Genomic DNA, 25635 nt, shown 5'->3' with positions numbered 1-25635 from the left:
ACACACACACACACACACACACACACACACACACAATATAGCCTACATTTGTTTAAAGCTTTACTGCTTCAGATTTTGTTTGGTTTTCATGTCTGTCTTTAGTAAATTGAATACCTGAAAGAAAGCAGGATTGTGTCATTTCCATTACCTAGCATTCAGTGAATATTTTGAATAAAGAAGTTTTAAAGGAACTAAAAGGTGGGAGAACCAAACATAATTTTGCAGATGGGTGAACAGGTACAGAGATGGAATAACATGCTTGGGTTACATAGCTAGTGACAGAGAGCTGGTGTAAGAACTGGTTTCTTGCTTTCTGGTGAGAGCATTCTCCCCTTAGACACAGAAGGTTGGATTAGGGTGATATGAGAGAATAAGAGGAAATATGTCCTGCCAGTACCCCTGAATTAAGGCACATAATATCCCTTAATTAATGCAAATCAGTTAGGCCAGGGTGTAGTTCAAATAAAGGGAAATGGATAAGAAGGTGGTATGGAGTAAAAGAGCACCAAACTAGGAGTCAGGAGACTAGTATGCTAAACCCAGCCAGTTCACTGACTTTTCTTTGTGACCTTAGGCAAGTTGCATAGCTGCTTTGAACCTGCTTTCCTCAAAACTAAAATCAAGGGAGTTACACTACATGATCTTTGAAATTCCTTCTAGCTAAACAGTATATGAATCATTGTACCCACTGAGTTTTTATGGGTGCTCTAACATTTCTTGGCATCTATCAGGTCAGACTGTTGTATATTTCTATAATATAAAGAAAGTAACAGCTTTTCTACTTCTTCTCTGGGAACTTGGCCAGTGAGAAGTAAACATCCTTTCCTGTCTCTCCCTAAATGAAGTACTTGGTCATAAGTGACAGACTTTTTTCTTCATTTTGTTCTTTGAATCTGATCCTGTTCTTATTTTAGTGTTTTTCTTAACTTCACTGTGAGTTTGTTGAAATGTAGTAAATAGAAAATGTCAGTTTATATTTTATTCTACAGATCAGAATTTTGTTATTTCATAAAATAAAAATAGTTGTATTTATCAAATACATATTAACACATTTTCATACTTGGAATACTTGACTGGCATATGACGTGGTCTAGTTATAATGAGTGGAATGTGTAGTCTCATCCTTTGCAGTGGAACTGTATTGACTCGAAATAACCTAGTTAAATAATAGCAAATATACTGTAGAGTGTAAAGTATCATTATAAGCTTTTGCATTTACCAAAATTGAAATAAAGTGAAAGTTACTTTTGATGTCTTTAAAAAATGTAATTCCCTCCTATTAGACAGGCAGTATATATTAATTGCTAAAAAAAAAAAACTGAGAAAATATGGAAAACTTGGAAGAACAAAATGAAAATCATCTTAGATTTTTTTACCCAGAGATAATTATTGTTAATATTTTAATCTCTTTCCTCCCAGTCTCTTTTTGTCCATTCTTATTTTAAACATAATTTGAAATAAAACTGTGTACATAGTAGCAGTACATTGAGCTGGACATACTGCTGAGGAATAATAAAGAGTATAAATAAAAGAAACCTTTCCTTATTCCCTAGACTGTTTGAAATTCTTTTGTTATGACACTTATATCCTGAACTTTCTCTTTTCTATAAGTTGGTTTAAAGCCCTGCTACTTGTAAGTTTTGTAAGGGAGTCTGTCTGTGCCCAGCATATATTATTTTAAAAATTATTGTATTTACCATTCTATATAGTTAATAATTCCTAATTATCTTATTAGTTTACATTTCTAGAATTAGAATTACTGGGCCAAAGGGAATCACTATTTTAAAGATTCTTGTTATATAGTTCCAACTTATAAAGTTTTACAACTTACATCTGGATTCTTGCCAACATTATGATTAGAAAACTCTTTGTCAATTTAAGAGGTAAAAATGGTACAGTCTCTTCTGCCATAGCACAAGTTTTTTTTCTTCAATAGAAGTGAACATACACAGGAAAGTAAGCAGGGGAATGATGTAAGTGTAACATGGGCACTGGGTTAGTTCATCTGTCATTTCCCCAAGAATGTTAACATTTTGAAGCAGCTGGTTTTTAATTTTTTTTTAATTTTGGAGAAAGCCTTAGCAATATATGAAGATAAAGGCTGAAAATCCTGTAGAAGTTTGATAGTTTGCAGCCTCTGTTGTTATTAAAGAATAGTTTTCTGTTGATCTAATTATCATTCATTTGTAGATAAAAACGCTTTTTCTCTCTATTTACTTTGTAGGTGCTGCGTTATTTTCATTTATCTTATTTGCAACTTGGTATGACCTTCCAGTCTAAGGATATATCATGCTTCAACTCTGGAATAGTCTCATCCATTTATCTCTTCATGTAGCGCTTCTCCCCCATTGTCTTTATTCTGTTATTCTGGAGCTCTTACTGCGAGGATCTTGGATCCTCTCATTCTGTCTTACATGCCTTTAAATTTCTCATATCGCTGTATGATGAATTCAGAGTAATTCCCTCAAGTTATCTATCTGCCAGGATACTAATTCATTAGCTTGGTCTAATCTGCTATTTTAACCTGTCCACTGAGTTTTTAATTTATTTTGGTTCCTTTGAACTCCATCTAATTTTTACTCTTTGTTTCTTACTCATTGAAGTCTCTATTCCTTCTTTTATTTATTTAGCTGCTTGAAATCTACTTAACCTAAAAATCATTTCGATGGTACTACTATAAATCCTGAGTGTATTAATTTCACTAATGGTTTCCTTGTTTTTGGATTTGGCCCATCTGATTTGAAAGGCTGCATTAAGGATATAGATGATATAAAATACATTAAAAATAGGTAGGATTAATCATGAAAGAGTTGAAATATTTTTAAACATGATGGTGGATTTCGATTGATAGTGAAAGGAATAGGGTATAAGAAAGAAAGACATGGATGGGTAAGAGAATATAACAGCAAAGTGTTAGATTAATTTGACTAGAATGGAGTGGCTAACTAAGCTTGTTGATTTCAGTGATAAAAGGTTTGAGAATTAATGGGGTTTCTTTTATGTATATATGATTGGTAGAGAATCATGAATACTACTAGGAGTTTAGTTTTATGTTTAGGATTACTTTTGTGTTTTTTTTCTTTCTTTGTTTATCTCTTTCTGAGCATATTAATGAATTTTAAAGGGAGTTTGTGATTAGAGGTTGGATCTTACTTTGCTTGGTTTTGAAAACATGAGAAAAGGTATCTACTGTTTACTTTTGGGGGAGGTGTGAACTTTATTATAGAGTACAAAGAGTTGAATGGTGGATGAAAGGGTAAAGCTTATAAACATAAATTACTATAATGTTACTACTGCCTCTAAGAGAACCTACTGAGACAGAGATTATCACTGAAGATTTTCACTGCTTAAATAGCTATTTTTTTTTTCCTGAGGCTGATTTATTTTACTGTGTCAAGAATATTATTACATTGCCTAGTACTGATTCCATTTATGATATAATTGCTCTTTTTTTTTAAGGGTAGAGACATAATTTAATAGATGGAATATCTCATTTCAGTTGTTCCAAATGCAAGAAAATTATATTTTCCAATAACTTTCACAGTTTATTGCAACTAAAATTTTTAGGAAAAGAGTAATAGAAAGTACTGTAACCTTTCCTATCTGCTGTCAGGGGGCATAGTTTATCTTAAGTTATTGATTATGGTGTATGTATCTCCTGCTCCTTTCCAAAAGGTATTTGAGCCATGTCACAACAAAAGATGGGAGTAAAAATATGGTTACTAGAAATTCAGGCCTTTTAGGAAGAGGAAGCAAACATGCTAACCATATATGATTTATATCTAATATCTAATTTTAGCCAGTATAGTTGCTATGATTGAATATCAGTTTTGCCTTAGAGCTTCCTGGAGTATGAGTTCTCTTTACCAGAAAGAGGAAAGCATGACTTCCTTAGCAGTGATAGACTTTCCTGAATTCTGAAATAAGAATATTAAATAATGTAATCAAATCATTAAGAAAATAAAACAGAACCACTCTGCCAGGCATAAGCTCTGCCCTCAAATTGCTCACAGTCTTTGGAGTTGTCAGATAAGGAAAGGAATACTTGTTTAAATAAAATCCACATTATCAGAGCACACAGGAGAGAGGCATTTAATCTAAATTCTAAGAGAGGGCATAGGCAGGAAATTCTTTCCTGGGGAAAAAATTATGGTAAACTTTGAAACAAAGTAAAAGTTAACTAAGAAAAGAAAGACTAGGAAGAGATAGTTGAAGAAAGAAGGGAAAATGATGCGTCCCATGATGCATCCCAAAGGTGCAGCATGCATGGTAGCTGAGCCAAAAGAGATTGTCTCTGGCAGTAAATTTCTGTAATTTGATATGAGCGGCATTTAGGGAGCAAGTTGGAAAGTGGAAGTTGAAGTAGCCAAGGGTAACAGTGTTTTTTGGTTGTTGTTTTTGTTTGTTTTGTTTTTAACAGCCTTTAAATATTAGTACCATGATTTTCAAACTCTGCAACAAGGCTCTCTGGAGTGCCTCAGCAAGCTCTCAGGATGCTGCAGTATATTTTAAAAATTTCAGGGAAACACAGTGACACCATTTGTTGGATACCATGTGGACTAACTAGAGTCAGTAAAGTTTCAATATTAAGGATATTCTACAACCCCTTTGTACTGGCCGTATAGGATGAAGGTGGGAATGTGCAACTGATTTCAAGTTTTGAGAAATTGTGAAGTACCCAATAGCAGACATATATCCCATTAATGAGTAACTGTGGCTATTAAAGAATGAAATACAAATGTAATTTTCTTTCAATTTGTATTATTTCAAACAGCTACTAAGTTGTTATAAGTATTGATTAAGTTATTTGGACCTTACTACTTAATAAATGGAATTGTTAGGTATTTCTTTTAGCCTATGCATCATAAAGAAAAAATTACTGAGACACTTAACGTTCTGGCTTAGTACCTAATATTAAAGTACAGATTTGTGAAAGCAATTCATGTAGTGTTTTCTAAGTTTATAAAGATAGAAATAAAACTATCTAGAGGAATGCATTTAGCTTAAGCTTTCTCATTTAAGAATTGTTTGCCTCCGTTCCCTTTACCTGAAGGTAGACAATAGAAATTTGAGATTTTATCTTTTGACAATAGTCATATGTTTTTGATAACCAGACAAAGGTGGATTTATAAACTTTGGAAACTGAATAAATGGATTGATATGACTTTTAGTCCACTATAAATAGTGAAAAGCCTCGACATTATTTTGGCCCAGATAGGAGATCATTCTGTGTTCGTATAGATAAGAATCAGAAATTTAAGGCCGATAGGTGTAGATCACCAGTTTCAGGAATTTCGAATCTAAGATCTGTGGTACCTGGAAATAGTACATACAGTAGTACATACAAACATGAATTTTCTTTGTTCTACTCTTTTTTTGTCAATTTCAAAGGGGTTGTTGGCCCTAAAAAGGTTAAGAACAAATTTATACATCAACTACTTCATTTTTTGCATAGTATGCCTGTTGGCACCAGGTAAATTGGTACCAATGCCAAGACTAAATCCTGTATCTTCCCATCCATTGTCTCACTGTTTTGCAAAATACATGTTTTTCAGAGGTGAAGAATTAGACGTAAAGAGTATTTGCACCAAGTATTTAAATAGAACTTATTTTATGGGTGTGATGAATTCCCAAAGAAGTCAAAGAAAATCTTTTAATTACTTAGGTCTGTGGTTCAAAAGATACATAAAGGGTGCACAGTGAAATATAAATCTCTTTTCTGTGTCCTTCACAAGCTCGATTCCTCTTCCCAAAAGCAAAAGTTAACTCTAGTTTCTTGTGTTTCAGAAATTAAAAATGTAAAAACCAATAGTATTGTAGTAATGGAATTTAAAATAGTGAATGATATACAAATAGCCAGAACATAACTTTGCCTGTTTTAAATGTAGATTAGATGTACTTACCTGATTTGATTTTCATTTTAAGTTGAATAACTGATACTGTGTACTCTGTTAGCTTCTGTCAATAGGACATAATTTAGACATTTTTTAGTAGTGATGTTTATGTAGTCAGTCAACCAAATTATCAATTGGGATAGATAGTCATGAAATATAGGAATAGAATTCTGAAATTAGTCTTCCCAAGCCCTAATGCATTTAATTGCTTAACTAAAAAGTGGTTATGGGCTTCCCTGGTGGCGCAGTGGTTGAGAGTCCGCCTGCCGATGCAGGGGACACGGGTTCGTGACCCGGTCCGGGAAGATCCCACGTACTGCGGAGCAGCTGGGCCCGTGAGCCATGGCCACTGAGCCTGCGCGTCCGGAACCTGTGCTCCACAACGGGAGAGGCCACAATAGTGAGAGGCCCATATACCGCAAAAAAAGAAAAAAAAAAAAAAAAGTGGTTATAAGGATATAATTTTATTTTATTTTTGCCAATATTAGTTTATTTTTAAGAGGTTTCTTATAGAAGATAAAATAGAATTTTATCTCACCTATGGAATTCAATAATAATCTTCACTTATTAAGTGACTATAGTGGGCCAAGAATTATATTTGGAGCTTCACATACAATATTTTGAATTACCACGTTATCTCTGAAAAGTGCCTAATATTATTATTTAGATTTTACACGATTAGATTGAGCATTTGAAAGGTTGAATAACTTGCTCAAGATTCACAGTGTAGGTTTTGGAATCTAACTTGGGTTCATGGAATATCAAAAATTCATTGTCTGTTTATACAGCCCAAAGTTGTCTTTGTGTATAGATGTGTTTATTTTAATATAAAATTGTCAGGTAATGCTATTTAGTGAGTGGGCAGAGTTTTTGAAGACTTGCTTTAAGTACAGTTGTATTCTTATATGGCCTATTTTACTGAGCAGCTAACTTTCCTAAACTCCCACATTTGTGTGTTTATTTTTTTTCTGTAGGGAGATTCCCGAAGTCTTCCCTTTTCTGAGAATGTGAGTGCTGTTCAAAAATTAGACTTTTCAGATACAATGGTGCAACAGAAATTGGATGATATCAAGGATCGAATTAAGAGAGAAATAAGAAAAGAACTGAAAATCAAAGAAGGAGCTGAAAATCTGAGGAAAGTCACAACAGATAAAAAAAGTTTGGCTTATGTGGACAACATTTTGAAAAAATCAAATAAAAAATTAGACGAATTGCATCACAAGCTACAGGAACTAAATGCACATATTGTTGTATCAGATCCAGAAGATGTTACAGGTATTTTATTTGATGTTTATATAGTATACTAATAAGAAATGTATTATTTTAAAAATAATAAGATTTGTGACATGTATAGTCTTTAAGTTTTTTGAAAGTACAGGGACTGTATTTTCTCCTACAGTTAAGGTCTTATTTATATTCTATTCAGAAGGTGCAGTGAGTTGATGAATATGAAAATTAAAACGTTTACTTAGAGATGAGTAATTCTCTGTCTACTCTCTTACCCTCTGTCACTAAGACATTACTTAAAGTTATTTTCCAGTATTTATGTTTTGTATTGAGTCAACCATATGCTCTTACCTGATTCATCCTTGAGATCAGCAGCACGAGTTTGCCAGATGACTTTTTAAAGTTAAAAATGCATTCTATGACCAAGGGATATTTTTATTTTTTGCAAATATAGTTAATCAAACCTATGACCTTTGTTCTTTGAGCTCTAAGCAACTGAATTAACAACTACACTACCAGGCATTTTGTTTAAAAAAGAAGAAAATTTAAAAAGCCAAACATTACTTTTTTTTTTTTCTCCAGTATAGAAAATGAAAGGAAAATACAACCTATAAGTCCAACCTAAGAGCATAATTTTTAAACAGTAGAATTAACAGATGTTCATGTTGGAAATTTTTCAATGGTACAGAAAGTAAAAATAGAAAACTGACCTCTATCCACTCTAGGCCCACTCCCTAAAGGTAGCATTACTAAGTTTTTTGTTGTTATGTCCTTCCAGAAAAAAAATTCTATATTTGTATCAATGTCCATCCATTCATATATACATTCTTTCTAAACCTTTTTACTTAACAAATCGTATAAGACACATTTGATCTAATAGTTTTGTCTTTGCAAAGAGGATATTTTGAGCTAGTTATTTAATGTCTAAATCCTTAATTTCTTCATCTGCAAAGATAAGGAGTGGTATACGTAGAATGATGTATCTAGCACCACAGAAATTTTAGAAGAACCTGTATGATTAGCCAAGAAAAAACAGATATAAGTAAAATTAAATTTGCTTAAGGAAGTACATAAATCTGACCAAGAACCACAAATTTCTAATCTTAAAAGTTGTGTACAATGCTTCTGATATTCAGTGTACTTATAGAGCTTGTTTTAATGCATTAACTTTCAGCATCTGGGACTTACCTTAGGGGTTTCAATTGGAGACTGTCTATGTAGAGATTTCAATCTTGTAAGAATAATTAAATCTTAGAAGTGAAAGAAATCATAAAGAAACCAGCCTTCTTATTTTATAGCTGAAATAATCCCAAAGATGTGAATTAATTTGCCCAGAATTACAAAACTAGCTAAAGAACTCTTCAATCTAGTATTTTCTTACCCACAAATTCAGTAATTACATTATAAATGGAAATTTGTATTATGAAATGCTTTTTCTTCAGCAATATCATATAAACTTAGATATAGCCTATTCTGTTGGAACTCTACCGAGCTCTACATTCTTTGCCCATTACTTGTTTAGGGAGAGGTCTAAAATAAGAAACTGTGCTGGAGCTTTAAACTCAGTTTAGAGAAAACATTTTTGATAATCACGGAATACCAATAACTACCTTGTAATTGGAATATAGAAGTGTTTTTGCCACCCAAAGAGTAGCCCGTTTGGTTTCCCCAGTCCCTTGTAAAAAATTAACTTTACTGAAGTATGTAAATTACATATGATAAAATGCACATATTTTAAGTATATGATTTGATGAGTGTTAACAAATGTATATACCCAGGTAACCATTACTACAACTAGGGATCCTGACCATCACTTCAGTTCTCTTGTATACATACTTGCAATCAATCTCCAATCCCCATCCCTGGCTTTAGGTAACCACTGGTCCGCCTTCTATCACTTTAGATTAGATTTGTCTTTCCTAGAGTTTCCTATAAAGAAATGACCTTTTAGTCCTACTATCAAATTCCTTTTCTACCTCAAAAGCCAATTTGGATATCTCTATGAAACCTTCCTTGACTTTCTCTGATTATCTTTCTATTCTACTTTGTCCACTCATTCTTGTATTACAGTTTATTTCTGTACATTTTTATATCACTTACTAAACTGTATGATCCTTGAGGACAGGACCATGTTTTCATTCATTTATTTTCAAGGTTTATCATAAAGCCTGGAGTATAGTAGGTATTTAGTTGAGAGTATTATATCTCAAAAAAAAAAAATCCCAACAAATAAAAACCTTGTATTAGTTTTTGTAATTAATACCAAAGCGTAATTTATCATGGTACTTTAAATATTTAATACTTAGGGAATAAAGCCTTAAATAAAAGTTTTAGGAGAAATAATTCCAGAAACTTTCTTTGCTGTTATTGACTTACCAGATAACTGCAGGGCGAATGTTATATGAAATATAACTCCCTACTGTGACTTCTTAACACTTCAGTTTGTTTGGAATGAACTTGACAAGTTGGTTACAGTTTGAATATATTAAAAAAACAGTTCTCTTTGCAAATGGCATATTCACACATCTTGGTAATAAGTTGTTTTTTGGTTTGTTTGGTTTTTTTCTCATACTACTTATTTGACTGCATTAAAATGAACAACAACACAGAGGGTTAAAGGTAGTTCAATGTTAATTTTAGGTCACATTGCCATAAAATTTTATGTTTTACATTGTGTACTAAAGTAGGCAAAATCATTTAATCTGATTAGATCTGACATAAAGGGTCAAGGGCCTAGCATTTTGCTTTCAGTTCTCTAAAGTATGTAGATTAATAAGTATGTGCAGAAGTATTCGGCTAATTCCTGTTGTCTTGTGGGTATGTAAGCAGAATGAATGATTCAAGGAAAGAAGGACAGAATTTAAATTTGCATTGTATATATGATTACCATGTAAGCAGTTAGGAGGCCTGTTCTTAACTCACTTCTGCAATAATTAACTCTGTTAACCATTAGGTTCTAATTTGTAAAATAAGGACTTTTATCAAATGAACTTTAAGACTTTTAGCTATAAAACTCTCTGAAATGTTGCTTATTATAATGTCAAGATCAGATCATTTGGGACTGTTTGATGTTCTCTTCATGCCCATGATACTCTAAGCTTCCTGTTCACCTTCCATATACTTCAAGAATAGTCTCATAGAGTATTATTATTATTCCCACACGGAAATTATAAACATATTATAAAATGAGGCTGAATGCACCTTGTGAAAAAAGTTATTGGAGTTCTGTAAAGTGGATTAGTAATCTAAGCCTTAGTTGATACCTGAGACTCTGAAAGGAAATATTTAAGAAAGAACTAATTTTCTGAATCTTTGGACTCATATATCATCCCTAAAGAAGAGGACAAGAATATTTCTCATATTTTATTAGGTATAACTAATAATTTGTGTAGTGTGATTCCCTCTGTTTTTATCTTACTTCCTTCTCTTGTACCTCTTCCCATTTCCATTTTCTCAGACCCCACCAAGCTTAGACTGATTTTTACCTTTTGAGGTAATGAATATTTTCTTTAAGATATAGTGTTCAGAAAGAAAATATTGATTTAGTATTGGAATTTTGTGTGTGGTTTTTTTGTTTTGTTTTTGTTTGTTTGTTTTGACTGCACCACACAGCACGTGGGATCTTAGTTTCCTGACCAGGGATTGAACCCGTACCTCCTGCAGTAGAAACGTAGAGTCATAACTAATGGACTGCCAGGGCATTCCCTGGAATTTTTTGGAGTTAACCTTGGAAATTCTTCTAAATCCCAGAGATATATCTATATTGAGGGAGTCTTCTTAATGACTAAAATGTAGTTTATAAAGTCTTTCTTGAATGAGTAGAAGTGAGAATTTAAATTTCTTTTTATTATTGGCCTATCCACCTAAATGTAGCATAGAAATTATAGTTGAATTTTATATTTATTAAAATCTGTGTGGCCTGGTTTATTATGCAGTTTCTACATATTCCTTATTTCTGATTGAATTTCTCATTTTGAGGTAAGCACATTTTGTATTAAGTTGTGTACTCTTTTTTTTTTTTGCGGTACGCGGGCCTCTCACTGTTGTGGCCTCTGCCGTTGCGGAGCACAGGCTCCGGACGCGCAGGCTCATTGGCCATGGCTCACGGGCCCAGCTGCTCCACGGCATGTGGGATCTTCCTGGACCGGGGCACAAACCCGTGTCCCCTGCATCGGCAGGCGGACTCTCAACCACTGCGCCACCAGGGAAGCACAAGTTGTGTACTCTTAAGTAAAGGATTGCTGTTAAATAGGTAACTGTGATCGTTAATTAACAAGGCACTTTTAATGCCCCTGGGTTTGTTTTCTCATCTTTAAAATCATGAAATTAAATGATTCATAGACACCTAATACTTGAATTCTTTGGTATATATTTTTTTTAAGTTAATACACAGTAAAATTGATTCTTTTTGGGTACATCATTCCATGAATTTTAATGTACATATAGGTTCATCTAAACACCACCACAATCAGGAAAAGGAACAGTACTATCCCTTTGTGGTCACACCCTCTTCCTATTCCATATCCCCTGTCAACCACTGGTCTGTTCTCTGTCACTTATAGTTTGCTTTTCAAGAATAACATATAAATGGAATCATAAAGTTTATAACCTTTTGAGACTGACTTCTTTGACTCAACATATTGCTTTTTGAGATTCATCCAGGTTGTTGCATTTATCAATAGTTTATTCTTTTTTATTGCTGAGTGGTAGTCCACTCTATAGATGTACCACAATTTACTTATCCATTCCTTCACCAAGAACATTAGGGTTGTTTTCCAGTTTTGGGCAGTTATCAGTAAAGCTGCTGTAACTACCCATTAACAGGTTGTTGTGTGAACATGTTTTCAGTTCACCATGGTAAACACTTAGGAGTGTGATTCCTAAGTCATATGTTAGAATATGTTTAATATTATAAGAAACTGCCAAAATGTTTTCCAGAGTGGCTGTATTATTTTTCATTCTCACCAGCAATATATGAGAGTTCCAGTTGTTCCACATCTCCTCCAGCACTTGGTACTTTTTACTTAACGTACTTTTTAACCAGTCTAACAGGTGTATAGTGGTTGATGATATATATTATTGTAACTAGGAGGAGGAAAGAAGAAAAATAAAATAGCACCATCTTAAGGAGAATTTATGAAAGAACTGCGCATGCCCTAGGTACAGAGTTATGTACAGAATGAAGAAGTCTTTCCTACCAGAGATATGCAATATGCAGTTTTTAAACATTAGGATGTAATGTAGCATTGATCTGTATTTCTGTTTTTGTACCAGTACCATACTGTCTTGATTACTGTAGCTTTGTATTATAGTTTGAAGTTGGGGAGCCTGATTCCTCCAACTCCGCTTTTCTTTCTCAAGATTGCTTTGGCTATTCGGGGTCTTTTGTGTTTCCATACAAATTGTAAAATTTTTTTCTGATTCTGTGAAGAATGCCATTGGTAGTTTGGTAGGGATTGCATTGAATCTGTGGATTAACCCACACACATATGGTCACCTAATTTATGACAAAGGAGGCAAGAACATACAATGGAGAAAAGACAGCCTCTTCAATAAATGGTGCTGGGAAAATTGTACAGCTACATGTAAAGAATGAAATTAGAACACTCCCTAACACCATACACAAAAATAAACTCAAAATGGATTAAAGACCTAAATGTAAGACCAGACACTGTAAAACTCTTAGAGTAAAACACTCTTTGACATAAACCACAGCAAGATCTTTTTTGACCCACCTCCTAGAGTAATGAAACTAAAAACAAAAATAAACAAATAGGACCTAATTAAACTTGAAATCTTTTGCATAGCAAAGGAAACCATAAACAAAACAAAAAGACAACCCTCAGAATGGGAGAAAATATTTGCAAACGAAGCAACTGACAAAGGATTAATCTCCCAAATATACAAACAGCTCATGGAGCTCAATATCAAAAAAACAAACAACCCAATTAAAAAATGGGCAAAAGACCTAAACAGATATTTCACCAAAGAAGACATACAGATGGCCAAGAGGCACATGAAAAGATGCTCAACATCACTAATTATTAGAGCGATGCAAATCAAAACTACAACAAGGTATCACCTCACACCGGTCAGAATGGCCATCATCAAAAAAGCTACAAACAATAAATGCTGGAGAGGGTATGGAGGAAAGGGAACCCTCTTGCACTGCTGGTGGGAATGTAATTGATACAGCCACTATGGAGAACAGTATGGAGCTTCCTTAAAAAACTAAAAATAGAACTACCATATGACCCAGCAATCTCACTACTGGGCATATACCCCAAGAAAACCATAATTCAAAAGGACACATGTGCCCCAGTGTTCATTGCAGCACTATTTACAATAGCCATGACACGGAAGCAACCTAAATATCCATTGACAGATGAATGGATAAAGAAGATGTGGTACATATATACAATGGCATATTACTCAGCCATGAAAAGGAACGGAACTGGGTCATTTGTAGAGATGTGGATGGACCTAGAGTCTGTCATACAGAGTGAAGTAAGCCAGAAAGAGAAGAACACATATCGTATATTAATGCATATTTGTGGAATCTAGCAAAATGGTACAGATGAACGTATTTGCAGGGCGGGAATAGAGATGCAGACGTAGAGAACAGACATGTGGACACGGGGGGTGGGGGAAGGGGAGTGTGAGACAAATTGGGAGATTAGGATTGACATATATACACTACCATGTGTAAAATAGTTAGGTAGTGGAAACCTGTATAGCACAGGGCACTCAGCTTGGTGCTGTGTGATAACCTAGATGGGTGGGCTGGGGGAGGGGGAGCAGTGGCAGGGAGGTCCAAGAGGGAGGGAATATAGATATACATATAGCTGATTCACTTCATTGTACAGCAGAAACTAACACAACATTGTAAAGCAGTTATACTCCAATAAAAAAGAAAAGAAAAATCTTCATTATATAAAAAGCCAGTTTTAGGCACAACACTGTAAATCAACTGTACTTCAATAAATTTTTTTTAAGATATAATGTAACATATATAGGCAGTTCTGAAATTTTAATGCCTAGGTTGCTTATTTTACCTTAAATAAAAACACTACAACCCATAATCTTATCCGTGCTATTTTTGTAAAATACTAAGAAAGCTTAACCAAAGGTTGTGTTAGTTATAAAATGTTTCAGCAAAATTAGTTCAGTTGGTGACATCTGACATAGGTCATCCTGAGTACACAAAATAACTGATTTAAGAATCCATTAATAATTAGTGAGCATTTATTATAATCTGAGCAGTTTCCAGATGACTATATAAGGTAAGCATATCTGTTTAAACAAGAAAGATGGATTTTGGGGGAAATATAAACAGTTAATATAATTGTAACACATGTCAAGAATCTGGAGCAGCTTTTTTAAAAAATATCTGTTTGTAAGTACTAAGTGAAAACCAAAATGTTGACCAGTGAACGGTAACTACGAGACTTATAGATGGACGTTTGTGGAGATAGTTAAATAGTAAGATAGTGCGTCAGCATACTACTACCTTTATTAATTTAGATTTGGCTAGATTTACTTCAGTTATATTTCCTCTTATTTTTTTGTGAATGAAATAAATAGCCTTGTTCCATAAACAGACATTCTGGCTGTACAGGTACCACTTTATGAATATTGAGCATTGGGAATCAGCTGGGTATAAACTAAAGAACAAAGTTTCTATAATCCAAGGTCTTATCCCAGCTGGATCGTTACATAGTTATGTGTTTGTGTATCACTTGCAACCCCTCCAGGCCTTGTTTTTCTCGTTCATAAAACAGAGAATAGAGACCGTATATGCTCTTTCTATGGTGTTTTGTGAACAAGGGTTTTAATAGCTTGAGGAAAGGTCAAGTATGAGGCATTTAAGCTTTTCTAATTCTGAACATGAAACCTCTGGATGTAAGTAAAATCTGAGGAAGCTTTCCTGGGGCTAGGAAGTAAAGATTCAAGGTCAACTACGTTACTAACCTCCAGGAGAATGAAGTAATCAGTTTAAGGCTAAACCTTACTTAGGAGCCTTCTAAGGATCGGGACTGCTCCTGTTTTCTAGAACTCTTAACTCATTTTGGAAGCCAACTGCTCAGTTGTGGGTTTAGAGAAAATACAAAATACCAGAAACAGCATATCTGTTGCTTACACATTGTTGGGAAAACTACTAACAAATTCAGTTTTTACTCATCATTCTAGCCTTGGAAAATCTCATCCCTGAGGAGATTTTAACCACGTTGTATTTTCTGCTGACTTTCAAAGTGGTATTTCAAACCAAAATGGATTTTCTGGGCTTCATCTCATAATTTACAGCCTTATAACCTTATGGATATTGCCTGAATATAGGTATTATTATCCTGTTGGCTTTGCCTCTTACCATGTTTAAAGTTGAACTCTTCCTTCCTGGGACACTGCCTCTAAATCTTTCCCTTTTGTTTTCTGTCCTGTTAATGGCATGACCCCTATAATCTGTAACTAAAATCTGACTTTTACTGTAGATGTCTGTCTTTCTTTTTACTTTCACTGTCCAGTGTAAGTCAAGTCACCAAGCCCTATAGATTCTACCTCTGACATAGGTCTCAAATCTGTATCTCTTCTCCATCCTTACTGCTAAAGCCTGCAAGTTAAGTATTTCTCTAATCCAACCTAAACACTACTACCAATATTTTTTACTTAGTATTCAGAATTGATCCTGTAACTTTCTTGCTTTAAACCTTTCAGTGGCTCTCCATTCCCTACAGAATATAGTACAAATTTATAGCATTACAGAGATGCCCTTCATATAATCTGGCCTCTGCTAATAACTTCAATTTCTGATTGAAATTGTTCCTCCCAAATCTAATTTTCCCATCTTTCTTCGTACCATTTATGTTTGCTCTCTTTTTTTATCTTTCTACATGTGTGTGTGTGTGTGTGTGTGTGTAGATTGGCAAATCTAGGTGGTGGGTTTATGGGTGCTCACTATACCATTCTTTCATCTTCTCAGTATATTTGAAAATGTTCATATATACACACATACACTGTTGCATGAATAGACACACATACCCATTTATATAGGTACATAGAGGTTGTACTTGACTCTAAGCCCTTTGAGAAAAGGAATTTTTTTCTGAAGTCCTTTGCACAATACCTGAATATGTATGATGTAACCAGTTCCCTGTGTTAAATTCCCTTCATTCAAAATATCTAGTGTGGTTTCTGTTTGTCAACTAGACTGAATGGTATACCTTCTTTACATACCATATAACAAACTTAGAATACTTTAATTTCAATCTACCTAACTCCAGTTGACCTAAGTGCTGTCATTGTTCATATTCTAGTTCTATCATTTTATCTTCAGTTCCACAAGTTACATTAATTATTATTGTTTTATATAGTCATTGTTGGTTTATAATTACCCACGTGTTTATCATTTTCTTTGTTCAACATTTCTTCATGCTTCTCAGGCCTTCCTTCATCTTGTTTCTTTTTCTTCCTAAAGGTGTAGACTTTAGAAAGATATTTCCCCGGGTATATCATTCTAGGTTGACATTTATTTTCTCTTAGTACCTGGAAACTATTATTTTATGTCTTCTGGATTCCCCTGTTGTTTTTGAGGGGGCAGTTACTGATCTAATGGTTAAACTATGCAGATATTCTGCCTTTTCTCCCTAGCTGTTTTTAAGAAACTCTTTTTCTGCAGTGTTCTGCTGAATGGTATAGATTTCTTTTCATTTGATCTGCTTGGGATATGTTGGGCTTCCTGGATCTGAGGTTTGTGTATTTCATTGATTGTGGGAAGTGCTTAGCGCCTATCTTGTTGAATGTTGCATGTCTTGTATTCCCTCTTCTCTTTCATTTTGGAACTCTAGTTAGATGCATGATAATTTCTTCAAGTCTATCTCCATTTCTCTAATTCTTTCCATGTGTCCAGTTTGCTCTTGACCAAGTATATTGTATTTCTAATTTCTGTTTTGTGTATGTATTTTATATATATATATATATATATACTTACTACTACAAGTTCTGTTTTGTTAATCTTGGTAATTTTTGATAGTCTCTTGTTTTAGTCATTCTTTTGATGCCTTTCTATTTAATTTTACCTATAAAATGTACTTTTTCACATTTTGTGTGAGGTAATGACAACAAATGAAATCTTTACTGTGCTACTCCTGTAGTTTTTTTCTAACTCACGATGAATTTTTTTTCTGCTGGAACTTTGTGATTTCTAGTTATGGGACCATTTTCATTGGAACTTTATCTGTGGGAATTATTTTAGGTCTGGATTTAAAGTGCTTTCTTTCAAAGAGGACTTGCATTTGTTTCTGTAAGATGCCTGAAAGCATTATCAACCTGAGGTCAATTAAAATAAAATTTATGATTAATTTTTGGGGGGACACATAGATAGTATGATTTCCTGCCTCAAACCTGTATGAGAGCAGTAAGAATTTTTTTTTTAAAGAATATCCATTTCCCCTCCCCGCCAGTCACCCCAAGCCAAAAGCAAGTCAACAAATAATTCACCTGTTATGGATGACAACTTTTTAGGTTCCTGTCTTTAATCATGTTTTTCCTGATCTGACTGCCTACTTTCTAAGAGTCCTTGGGCCTTTTCTTGGGCTCTTATTAAAATCCAAGCTTTACTTCATCAGGATGATGAGAGCCTAATAAGTCTCTTTTGTTCAGAAAAGCAAAAACATTCTCAGAAGCACAAAGGTACAAATGTCTACTTATATCTGTCCCGGGATTGTGTCACATGCACCATGCATTCACTGCCTTCTCCCTATCCCCCAAATGCAAGTAAGTCTGAGAAATCTTGTTTTTTTGTTTTCTTTGTCCCCTTAACCTGCTCTTAATTTAAGCAAGAGAGAAGGAGATTGCACATGGAGTATTAAGTTAGTCAACCCACCATTTTAGGTACTTAAAGATTGCAAATATCTTCTGACTCTATAACTTATTTGAGGTGCCTTGTAGCACCTTGATTTTTATAGGTAATTGTTATCTCTTGAGTTATTTTTGTAGAATTATAATTTCCTAGGATGTCCTCCAAAGACAAAGATATCACGAAAAAAGAAAATTACAGGCCAATATCACTGATGAACATAGATGCCAAAATTCTCAACAAAATACTAGCAAACCAAATCTAACAGTACATTAAAAGAATCATACACCATGATCAAGTGGGATTTATCCTAGGTATGCAAGGATTTTTCAATATCCACAGATCAATCAGTGTGATACACAGTATTAACAAATTGAAGAATAAAAACCATATGATCAGGGGCTTCACTGGTGGCTCAGTGGTTGGGGGTCCGCCTGCCGATGTGGGGGGCCCGGGTACGTGACCCGGTCTGGGAGGGTCCCGCGTGCCACGGAGCAGCTGGGCCCATGGGCCGTGGCCACTGGGCCTGCACGTCCGGAGCCTGTGATCCGCAGCAGTGAGAGGCCTGCGTACCGCAAAAAAAAAAAAACGAAAAAAAACCCATATGATCATCTCAATAGATGCAGAAAAAGCTTTTGATAAAATTCAACATCTATTATGATAAAAAAGAACTCTCCAGAAAATGAGGATAGAGGGACCATACTTAAACATAATAAAGGCCATATATGACAGTCCCACAGCTAACATCATGCTCAACAGTGATAAGCTGAAAGCATTTCCTCCAAGATCAGGAACAAGGCAGGAATGCCCATTCTTACCACTTTTATTCAACATAATTTTTAGGAAGTTCTAGCCATAGCAATCAGAGCAAAAAAAGAAAAAGGAATCCAAATTGGAAAGGAAGAAGCAAAACTCACTTTTTGCAGCTGACATGGTGCTATACATAGAAAATCCTAAAGATGCCACCAGAAAACTACTAGAGCTCATCAATGAATTTGGTAAAGTTGCAGGATACCAAATTAACATACAGAGAGATCTGTTGCATTTCTATACATTCACAGTGAACTATCAGAAAGAGAATTAAGGAAACAATCTGTTTACTATTGCATCAAAAAGAACTAAATATCTACAAATAAACCTAACGAAGGAGGCAAAAGAACTGTACTCCAAAAGCTAAAGACTGTTGAATGAAATTGAAGATGATACAAACAGAAAGATACATGGTGTTCTTGGATTGGAAGAATCAATATTGTTAAAATGACCATGTTAGCCAAGGCAATCTACAGATTCAGTACAATCCCTATCAAAATACCAATAGCATTTTTCACAGAGCTAGAACAAATAATTTTAGAATTTATTATGGAAACACAAAAGACCCCGAATAGCCAAAACAATCTTGACAAAGAACAACAGAGCTGGAGTAATCAAGCTCCCTGACTTCAGACTATACTACAAAGCTACAGTAATCAAAACAGTATGGTACTGGCACAAAAACAGACAATAGATCAAGGGAACAGGATAGAAAGCCCAGAAATAAACCCATGAACTTACGGTCAATTAATCTATGACAAAGGAGGCAAGAATATACAATGGGGAAAAGACAGTCTCTTCAATAAGTGGTGCTGGGAAAACCGGACAGCTACATGCAAAAGAATGAAATTAGGATGTTCTCTAACACCATATACAAAAATAAACTCCAAATGGATTAAAGGCCTAAATGTAAGTCCAAAAACCTTAAAACTCCTACAAGAAAACAGAGGCAGAACACTCTGACATAAATCACAGCAGTTATTTTTTGGATCCTTCTCCTAAAATAAAGGAAATAAAAGCAAAATTAAACAAATGGAGCCTAACTAAAAAGCTTTTGCACAGCAAAGGAAACCATTGACAAAACGAAAAGACAACCTACTGAATGGGAGAAAATATTTGCGAATGATATGACCCAATGAAGGATTCATACCCAATATATGTAAACAGCTCATGCAACTCAACATTAAAAATAAATAAATAAATAAATAATGGGCAGAAGAACTGAATAGACATTTTACCAAAGAGAAAATACAGATGGCCAACAGGCATATGAAAAGATGCTCAACATTGCTAATCATCAGGGAAATGCAAACCAAAATCACAAAGAGGTATCACCTTACAGCTGTCAGAATGGCTATCATCAAAAAGTTTAGAAAAAACAAATGTTGGCGAGGAGGTAGAGAAAAGGGAAGCCTTATACACTGTTGGTGGGAATGTAAATTGGTGCAAACTGTATGGAGGTTTCTCAAAAAACTAAAAATAGAAATACATATGAACCAGTAATTCCACTCCTGGGTATATATCTGAAAAAAACAAAAACACCAAAAAGATGAATGCACCCCAATGTTCATAGCAGCATTGTTTACAATAGCCAAAGTATGGCTACAACCTAAGTGTCTATCCACAGATAAATGGATAAAGAAGCTGTGATATATATATACATATGATGGAATACTACTTAGTCATAAAAATGGCCAACAGAATTTTGCCACTTGCAGCAACATGGATGGATTTGGAGGGCATTATGCTAAGTGAAGTAAGTCAGACAGAAAGATAAATACTGTATGATATTGCTTATATGTGGAATCTAAAAAATATGATAAGTGAATATAACATAAAAGAAGTAGACTCACTGATACAGAGAATAAACTAGTGGTTACCAGTGAGGAGAGGGAAGGTGGGAGAGACAATATAGGTGTGGGGGAGTGGAAGGTACAAACTGTTGGTGTAAGACTCAAGGATGTATTGTACAACACCAGTAATAGCCAGTATTTTGTAATAACTGTAAATGGAAAGTAACCTTTAAAAATTGTATTAAAATTTTTAAAAATTAAAAAAAATGGAAGGAAGAAAAATAGTTTGAAAGGGAAAATAGGTGAAATCTAAGGAAGACAGCAAAGTGTTTCTCTAATCTCTAAATGAGTAAAAAGTGGTCTTTATAAAACAAGACATTTCTAAAGTTAAATTTCTGGCTTGGCATATACTTTTGTGACCGTTGCAAATTACTTAACCTCTCTGAGTTTGCTTTCTTATTTCTAAAATAAGGTTATACTACAAACCATTGTTAGTTCCTTTGAAGATTAGATGGCAGAAATAGCTGCTTAACTGAGCCCTGACATGTAATTTTATTGAGCCCTACACTTTAGCCTAAGCACTGTACAGGATTTATCTTCACAGTAACCCCAAATTTGTGGTTAGATAACTATAACACATATTAAGTAAGTATCTGATCAAGATCACACGAATAAGTAACAATCACAGGATTTTAACCCAGACATTCTGACCTCAAGAGCCCAGACTCTTAACCGTTGTGTTATTTCTTATGTTCTTAAAATTCTTATTAAAACTGAAAGTATACTTTTCCATGAAAACAGTGTTAGATATTATAATATTATTACGAATTCACAGACCGATAGAATCAGTGGGTATTTCAGTATCTTGGACAACCTTCTTTAATGTGCAAGAATTTCTTATATAGTATCTTTAATGGTTTGTAATCTAGCTTCTATATAAATGCTTCCAGAGACAAGGGATTTTATTACATTTTTTAAGGTAAACCATTTAACTTTATAAGGAATTTCTCTTTGTCCTGGGATGAAATTTTTGCACTCACTACATTTACCCTTTGGTTCTAATTTTCTGCCCTGTGAGGAGATAGTAAGAAGACAGCTTCTTTTATGGACAGTTGTTTAAATGTTTAGGCAAGAATCATTTCTCTTACCCTAGGCTAAACACCATCAAGTATTTTACAGACAACAAATTTCCATACTTTTCTCAGCTGAGGTCTTTCTACTCTGAATGCATTCCAGTTCTTTTTAAAAATGTGCTTGCTATAAATTAACTTTATGTACCAAATTTTGTATAATTTCAGTTTCTTCCAAGAGTCTTGTATCATTTATGTTAAAAAAAAAAAGCAGGAAGTGGGGGAGAAAACCTATCTGTTCACAGATCTGAATGCACTTTTCAGTCATTGCTATAAATGTGCACTTCATTTATGGACTCAACAGAGATATACTTGACACTTGTACACTGACTAGTACTAGTTACTGTTTACTGGATATTTACTATGCACCATGGCCTTTTCTAACCTCTTTGTACATAAATTATTTAGTCACAATAATCCTGTGAGGTAGATGTTATTTTCACTATTTAACAGATGAGAAAAATGAGGCACAGAGCTGTTAAGTAATTTATCCCATATCACATGGTTTGTACTAAATCTCAGTGCCAAAACTGAGATTCAGACTTAGGCACAGCCAGTAGAGAGAGAAAGAGAGAGAGAGAGAGAGAGAGAGAGTGTGTGTATTTATTTATGTCTTAGTTTAGGCTGCTTTAACAAAATACCATAGACAGATGGCTTAAACAACAGAAATTTATTTCTCATAGTTCTGGAGGCTGAGAACTCTGAGATTAAGGTGCCAACATGGTCAGAGTTATGGTGATGGCCCTCTTCCTGGTGTGTAGACAGTGTCTTCTCACCATATCCTTACATAACAGGGAGACTGCCCTTATGACCTAATTACCTCCCAAAGGCCTCACCTCCAAGTATCCTCACGTAAGAGCTTCAATGTATGAATTTTGGGGGTACACAAACATTCCGACCATAGCAATATGTTAAGTAGTTCTTTTGTGTGCCTGATCTGAAAGCTTGTCTACCTTTTATAGTAGTTTTCTTTAAGCATATGTCAACTTATAAAAATCAACTTTTGGAGCAGCTCATTTGTAATTTGGGAATTCAGTAGCAATAGAAACCTTTCTTGAATTTGAATCCTAGTTAATAACTGTAACTTCCTGATATGTAAAGTGTGGATAATATCTGTCTCAAAATGTTATTTTAAGGATTAATATGCATACATACACATTTGTGTGTGTGTGTATAATTATACTGTTATATATGTAAGTATACACACATACACACAGTGTTTAGTATAGCTGTTTACAAGGCTTTTAAATGGCAAAGAGGCAGCATAGCACAGCAGTTATTAAGCTAGACTTTGGAACAGAACTGACTTACTACCTGTATGACTTTGGGCAAGTTTCTTAACTTCCCTGTGCTCTAGTTTTCTTTTCAGTAATATAGGTGTAATACTTGTTTCAGGGTTGTTATGAGGATTAATGAGTCAATAAAGCCCTTAGATCAGGACTTAGACCTTGTAAAGTAGTATGTAAATAATATTATTTTATATCAGTATCTAACATAGCATCTGTATTTTTGTAAGTTAATTAACAAATTATGTTCAAATGTTTTTGAACTAGTGACTTTTTTTTAAAGAAGTATAAAACCAAATATGAAACATATTTATTAAAATTGGTTAGTCACACCATCTTTTATTAGAGAGAGAAGGGAACCCTGAAGCACAAAGGTTAAATGACTTGCAGTTTAAGCAGTTTTCTGGTGATTACCAAGCTACTTATAACTAAACCAGGTCTATTACCCTAGTCTTGTAGCTTTATTTATTTATTTATTTTTTTAATCTAGAGACCTGGTGTGGATAAAACACAAAATAACTTCAATATGAAGAAATTTAGTTATGTGGTAGAATTATTAGATGTGTTTCAACACTAATGAATTACTGAGAATAGTGTTCTATTTTGAAGTTTTTGTTTTTGTTTCAAAATAGAAGCACCATGGTATGCTTTATGAAAAGCAGTGGACTATACCCCCTACCATCATAGTAGAAAGCAAAATGTGAAGACTTTTATGCATACACTTAGATTATTTTCATTAATGCTAGCATTATATTTGAAGTACCCTTAGTCCTATTTATAGGTAATTATTTTAGTATAATTTGTGTAATTTTGAGTATGCTTTGTTCTCTAATCAATCAGGTAATAAGTAGGGAATTTAGTTTAATTCTTAAATACGCTAGTCAAATTGATTTGATTTAATTTTAAAGAAATTGTGTTAGAAAAACTTTGGACAATGATCTAACTCAGCTTCAGACTCAATGTAGTCACTTCTGCAGTATCCCTGGCAGATAGTTCTACAACTCTACTTGAATATTTTCTTGACTTGAATTCTTGTGTTTTCTGTAAGCATAAGGAGATTCCATTTAAGTGACTTCAAGCTCATCTCAAACCTTGTAATTCTTTGAAACTATTAACTTCCAATTTTAAGCAGCAATTGGTCCTAGTAAATAATTTTTAATATACTATTTAACTTATAGATTGCCCAAGGACTCCAGATACTCCCAGTAGTGACCCTCGTTGTTCCACCAGCAATAATAGACTGATGGCCTTACAAAAACAATTGGATATAGAACTTAAAGTAAAGCAAGGTGCAGAGAATATGATACAGATGTATTCAAATGGATCTTCAAAGGTAAGTACAGTAAATAAATGTAAGTGTGTATACAGTCAACCCTTGTTATTCACCGATTCCACATGTGTGAATTAACCTACCTGATAAAATTTATTTGAAACCCAACATCAGTACTTGTGGTACTTTCCCAGTCATTTGTGGGCAATGCACAGAGGGGTAAAAAATTTGAGTTATCTGATGTGAACGTTCACAGCTTATGTTGAACAAGATGATACTCTTCTTGTTTAAGCTCTTATGCTGTAAACAAGTATCCTTTTCATCGCCTATTTAGTACCACATTTTTTGCGTTTTTCTGCTTTTCATGATTTTGCTGTTTAAACGCTGTATTAGGATTTCTGAGATCATTTTAGCCTCCAAATCTGTGTATTGACAATACAACAAATTGGAAACAAAAGATTTCTAAAATATTATTTTTAAAATTATTTCTACCAAAATCAATCAATAAAAAATTTTTAAGTAAAATTGTGAGTAAAGGGTACACAGGAACTCTCTACTCTCCACAGAAAACTACAACTTTCTGTAAATCGAAAATTATTCTAAAACAAAAAATTTATTTAAAAACGTTTTGGCTATAATGAGTTTTCCATCACTACATACAGATCTTTAAGAAAGGACAAATGAAAAGAGAAGACGCTCTGTCATTAATGATTGTTTGGACTAGATCTTTGGGTTCTCAGGGAATCTGGTGTGGGCATGTAACTCCTAATTAAAAACCAGTGTTACGGGGAACACTTGTTACTAATAGGAATGTGTCCTTTTTCTGAGATATAATGTGGAAGAGAAAATGATAGGAACAACTGAACCGGATTAACATGAAGGTCCTTTCCAATCTAAGGTTCTATAGTTTTATAATTTGCAAAACGTCTTAGAAAGGTTGATTTATTATAAAATCCACCATTCTACTTTCAACTCATTTATCTTAAAGATTTTTGCCTCTGCAAATCAGTTTCTTCCATATTTTAATAGATCTTAAGTAATTTCAGAATATAAGTTTTAGGTATTTCTTTTTGTTTTTTAAGTTTAGGAAGAATTTGAAATTGGGGGGAGTGGAGGGGACAGTAGGAATCTTTGCTTGGAGACAAGTACCCTATGTACCCATTCAGATGAAATTTGTGAAGATGCTGAAAAGAGAGAAATGTGTATATGTATAAGATTTTTTTAACCTTATTTATGAAAATTAGTTCAATTGTATGCCATATTTCAAAATAATTTCTAAATTATTTTTAGAGAAATGTATTTATTCCTACTTGATGTATTACTTACATGATCCGATACTTGATAGTATACTACTTCACTAACTTTGAACATTT

General features: G+C 34.0%; 1 protein-coding gene across 2 annotated transcripts in view; it reads left to right on the top strand.

The window, feature by feature from the left end:
- The window catches only part of PKN2 (protein kinase N2), a 129161-nt gene that overhangs the window by 32051 nt on the left and 71475 nt on the right, over positions 1 to 25635 (top strand). For both annotated transcript variants that reach the window (XM_082832737.1, XM_082832736.1), the window contains exons 2-3: positions 6869 to 7169; positions 24171 to 24325. In XM_082832737.1, coding sequence (XP_082688863.1) covers positions 6869 to 7169; positions 24171 to 24325 — 456 coding nt within the window. The remainder of the gene's footprint in view (positions 1 to 6868; positions 7170 to 24170; positions 24326 to 25635) is intronic.

The sequence above is a fragment of the Leucopleurus acutus genome, assembly GCF_964270905.1.
Source record: "Leucopleurus acutus genome assembly, chromosome: 2".
Taxonomy (NCBI): Eukaryota; Metazoa; Chordata; class Mammalia; order Artiodactyla; family Delphinidae; genus Leucopleurus; species Leucopleurus acutus.
The sequence above is the reverse complement of the archived record's forward strand: the minus strand, read 5'-3'. Positions and strand labels throughout refer to the sequence as shown.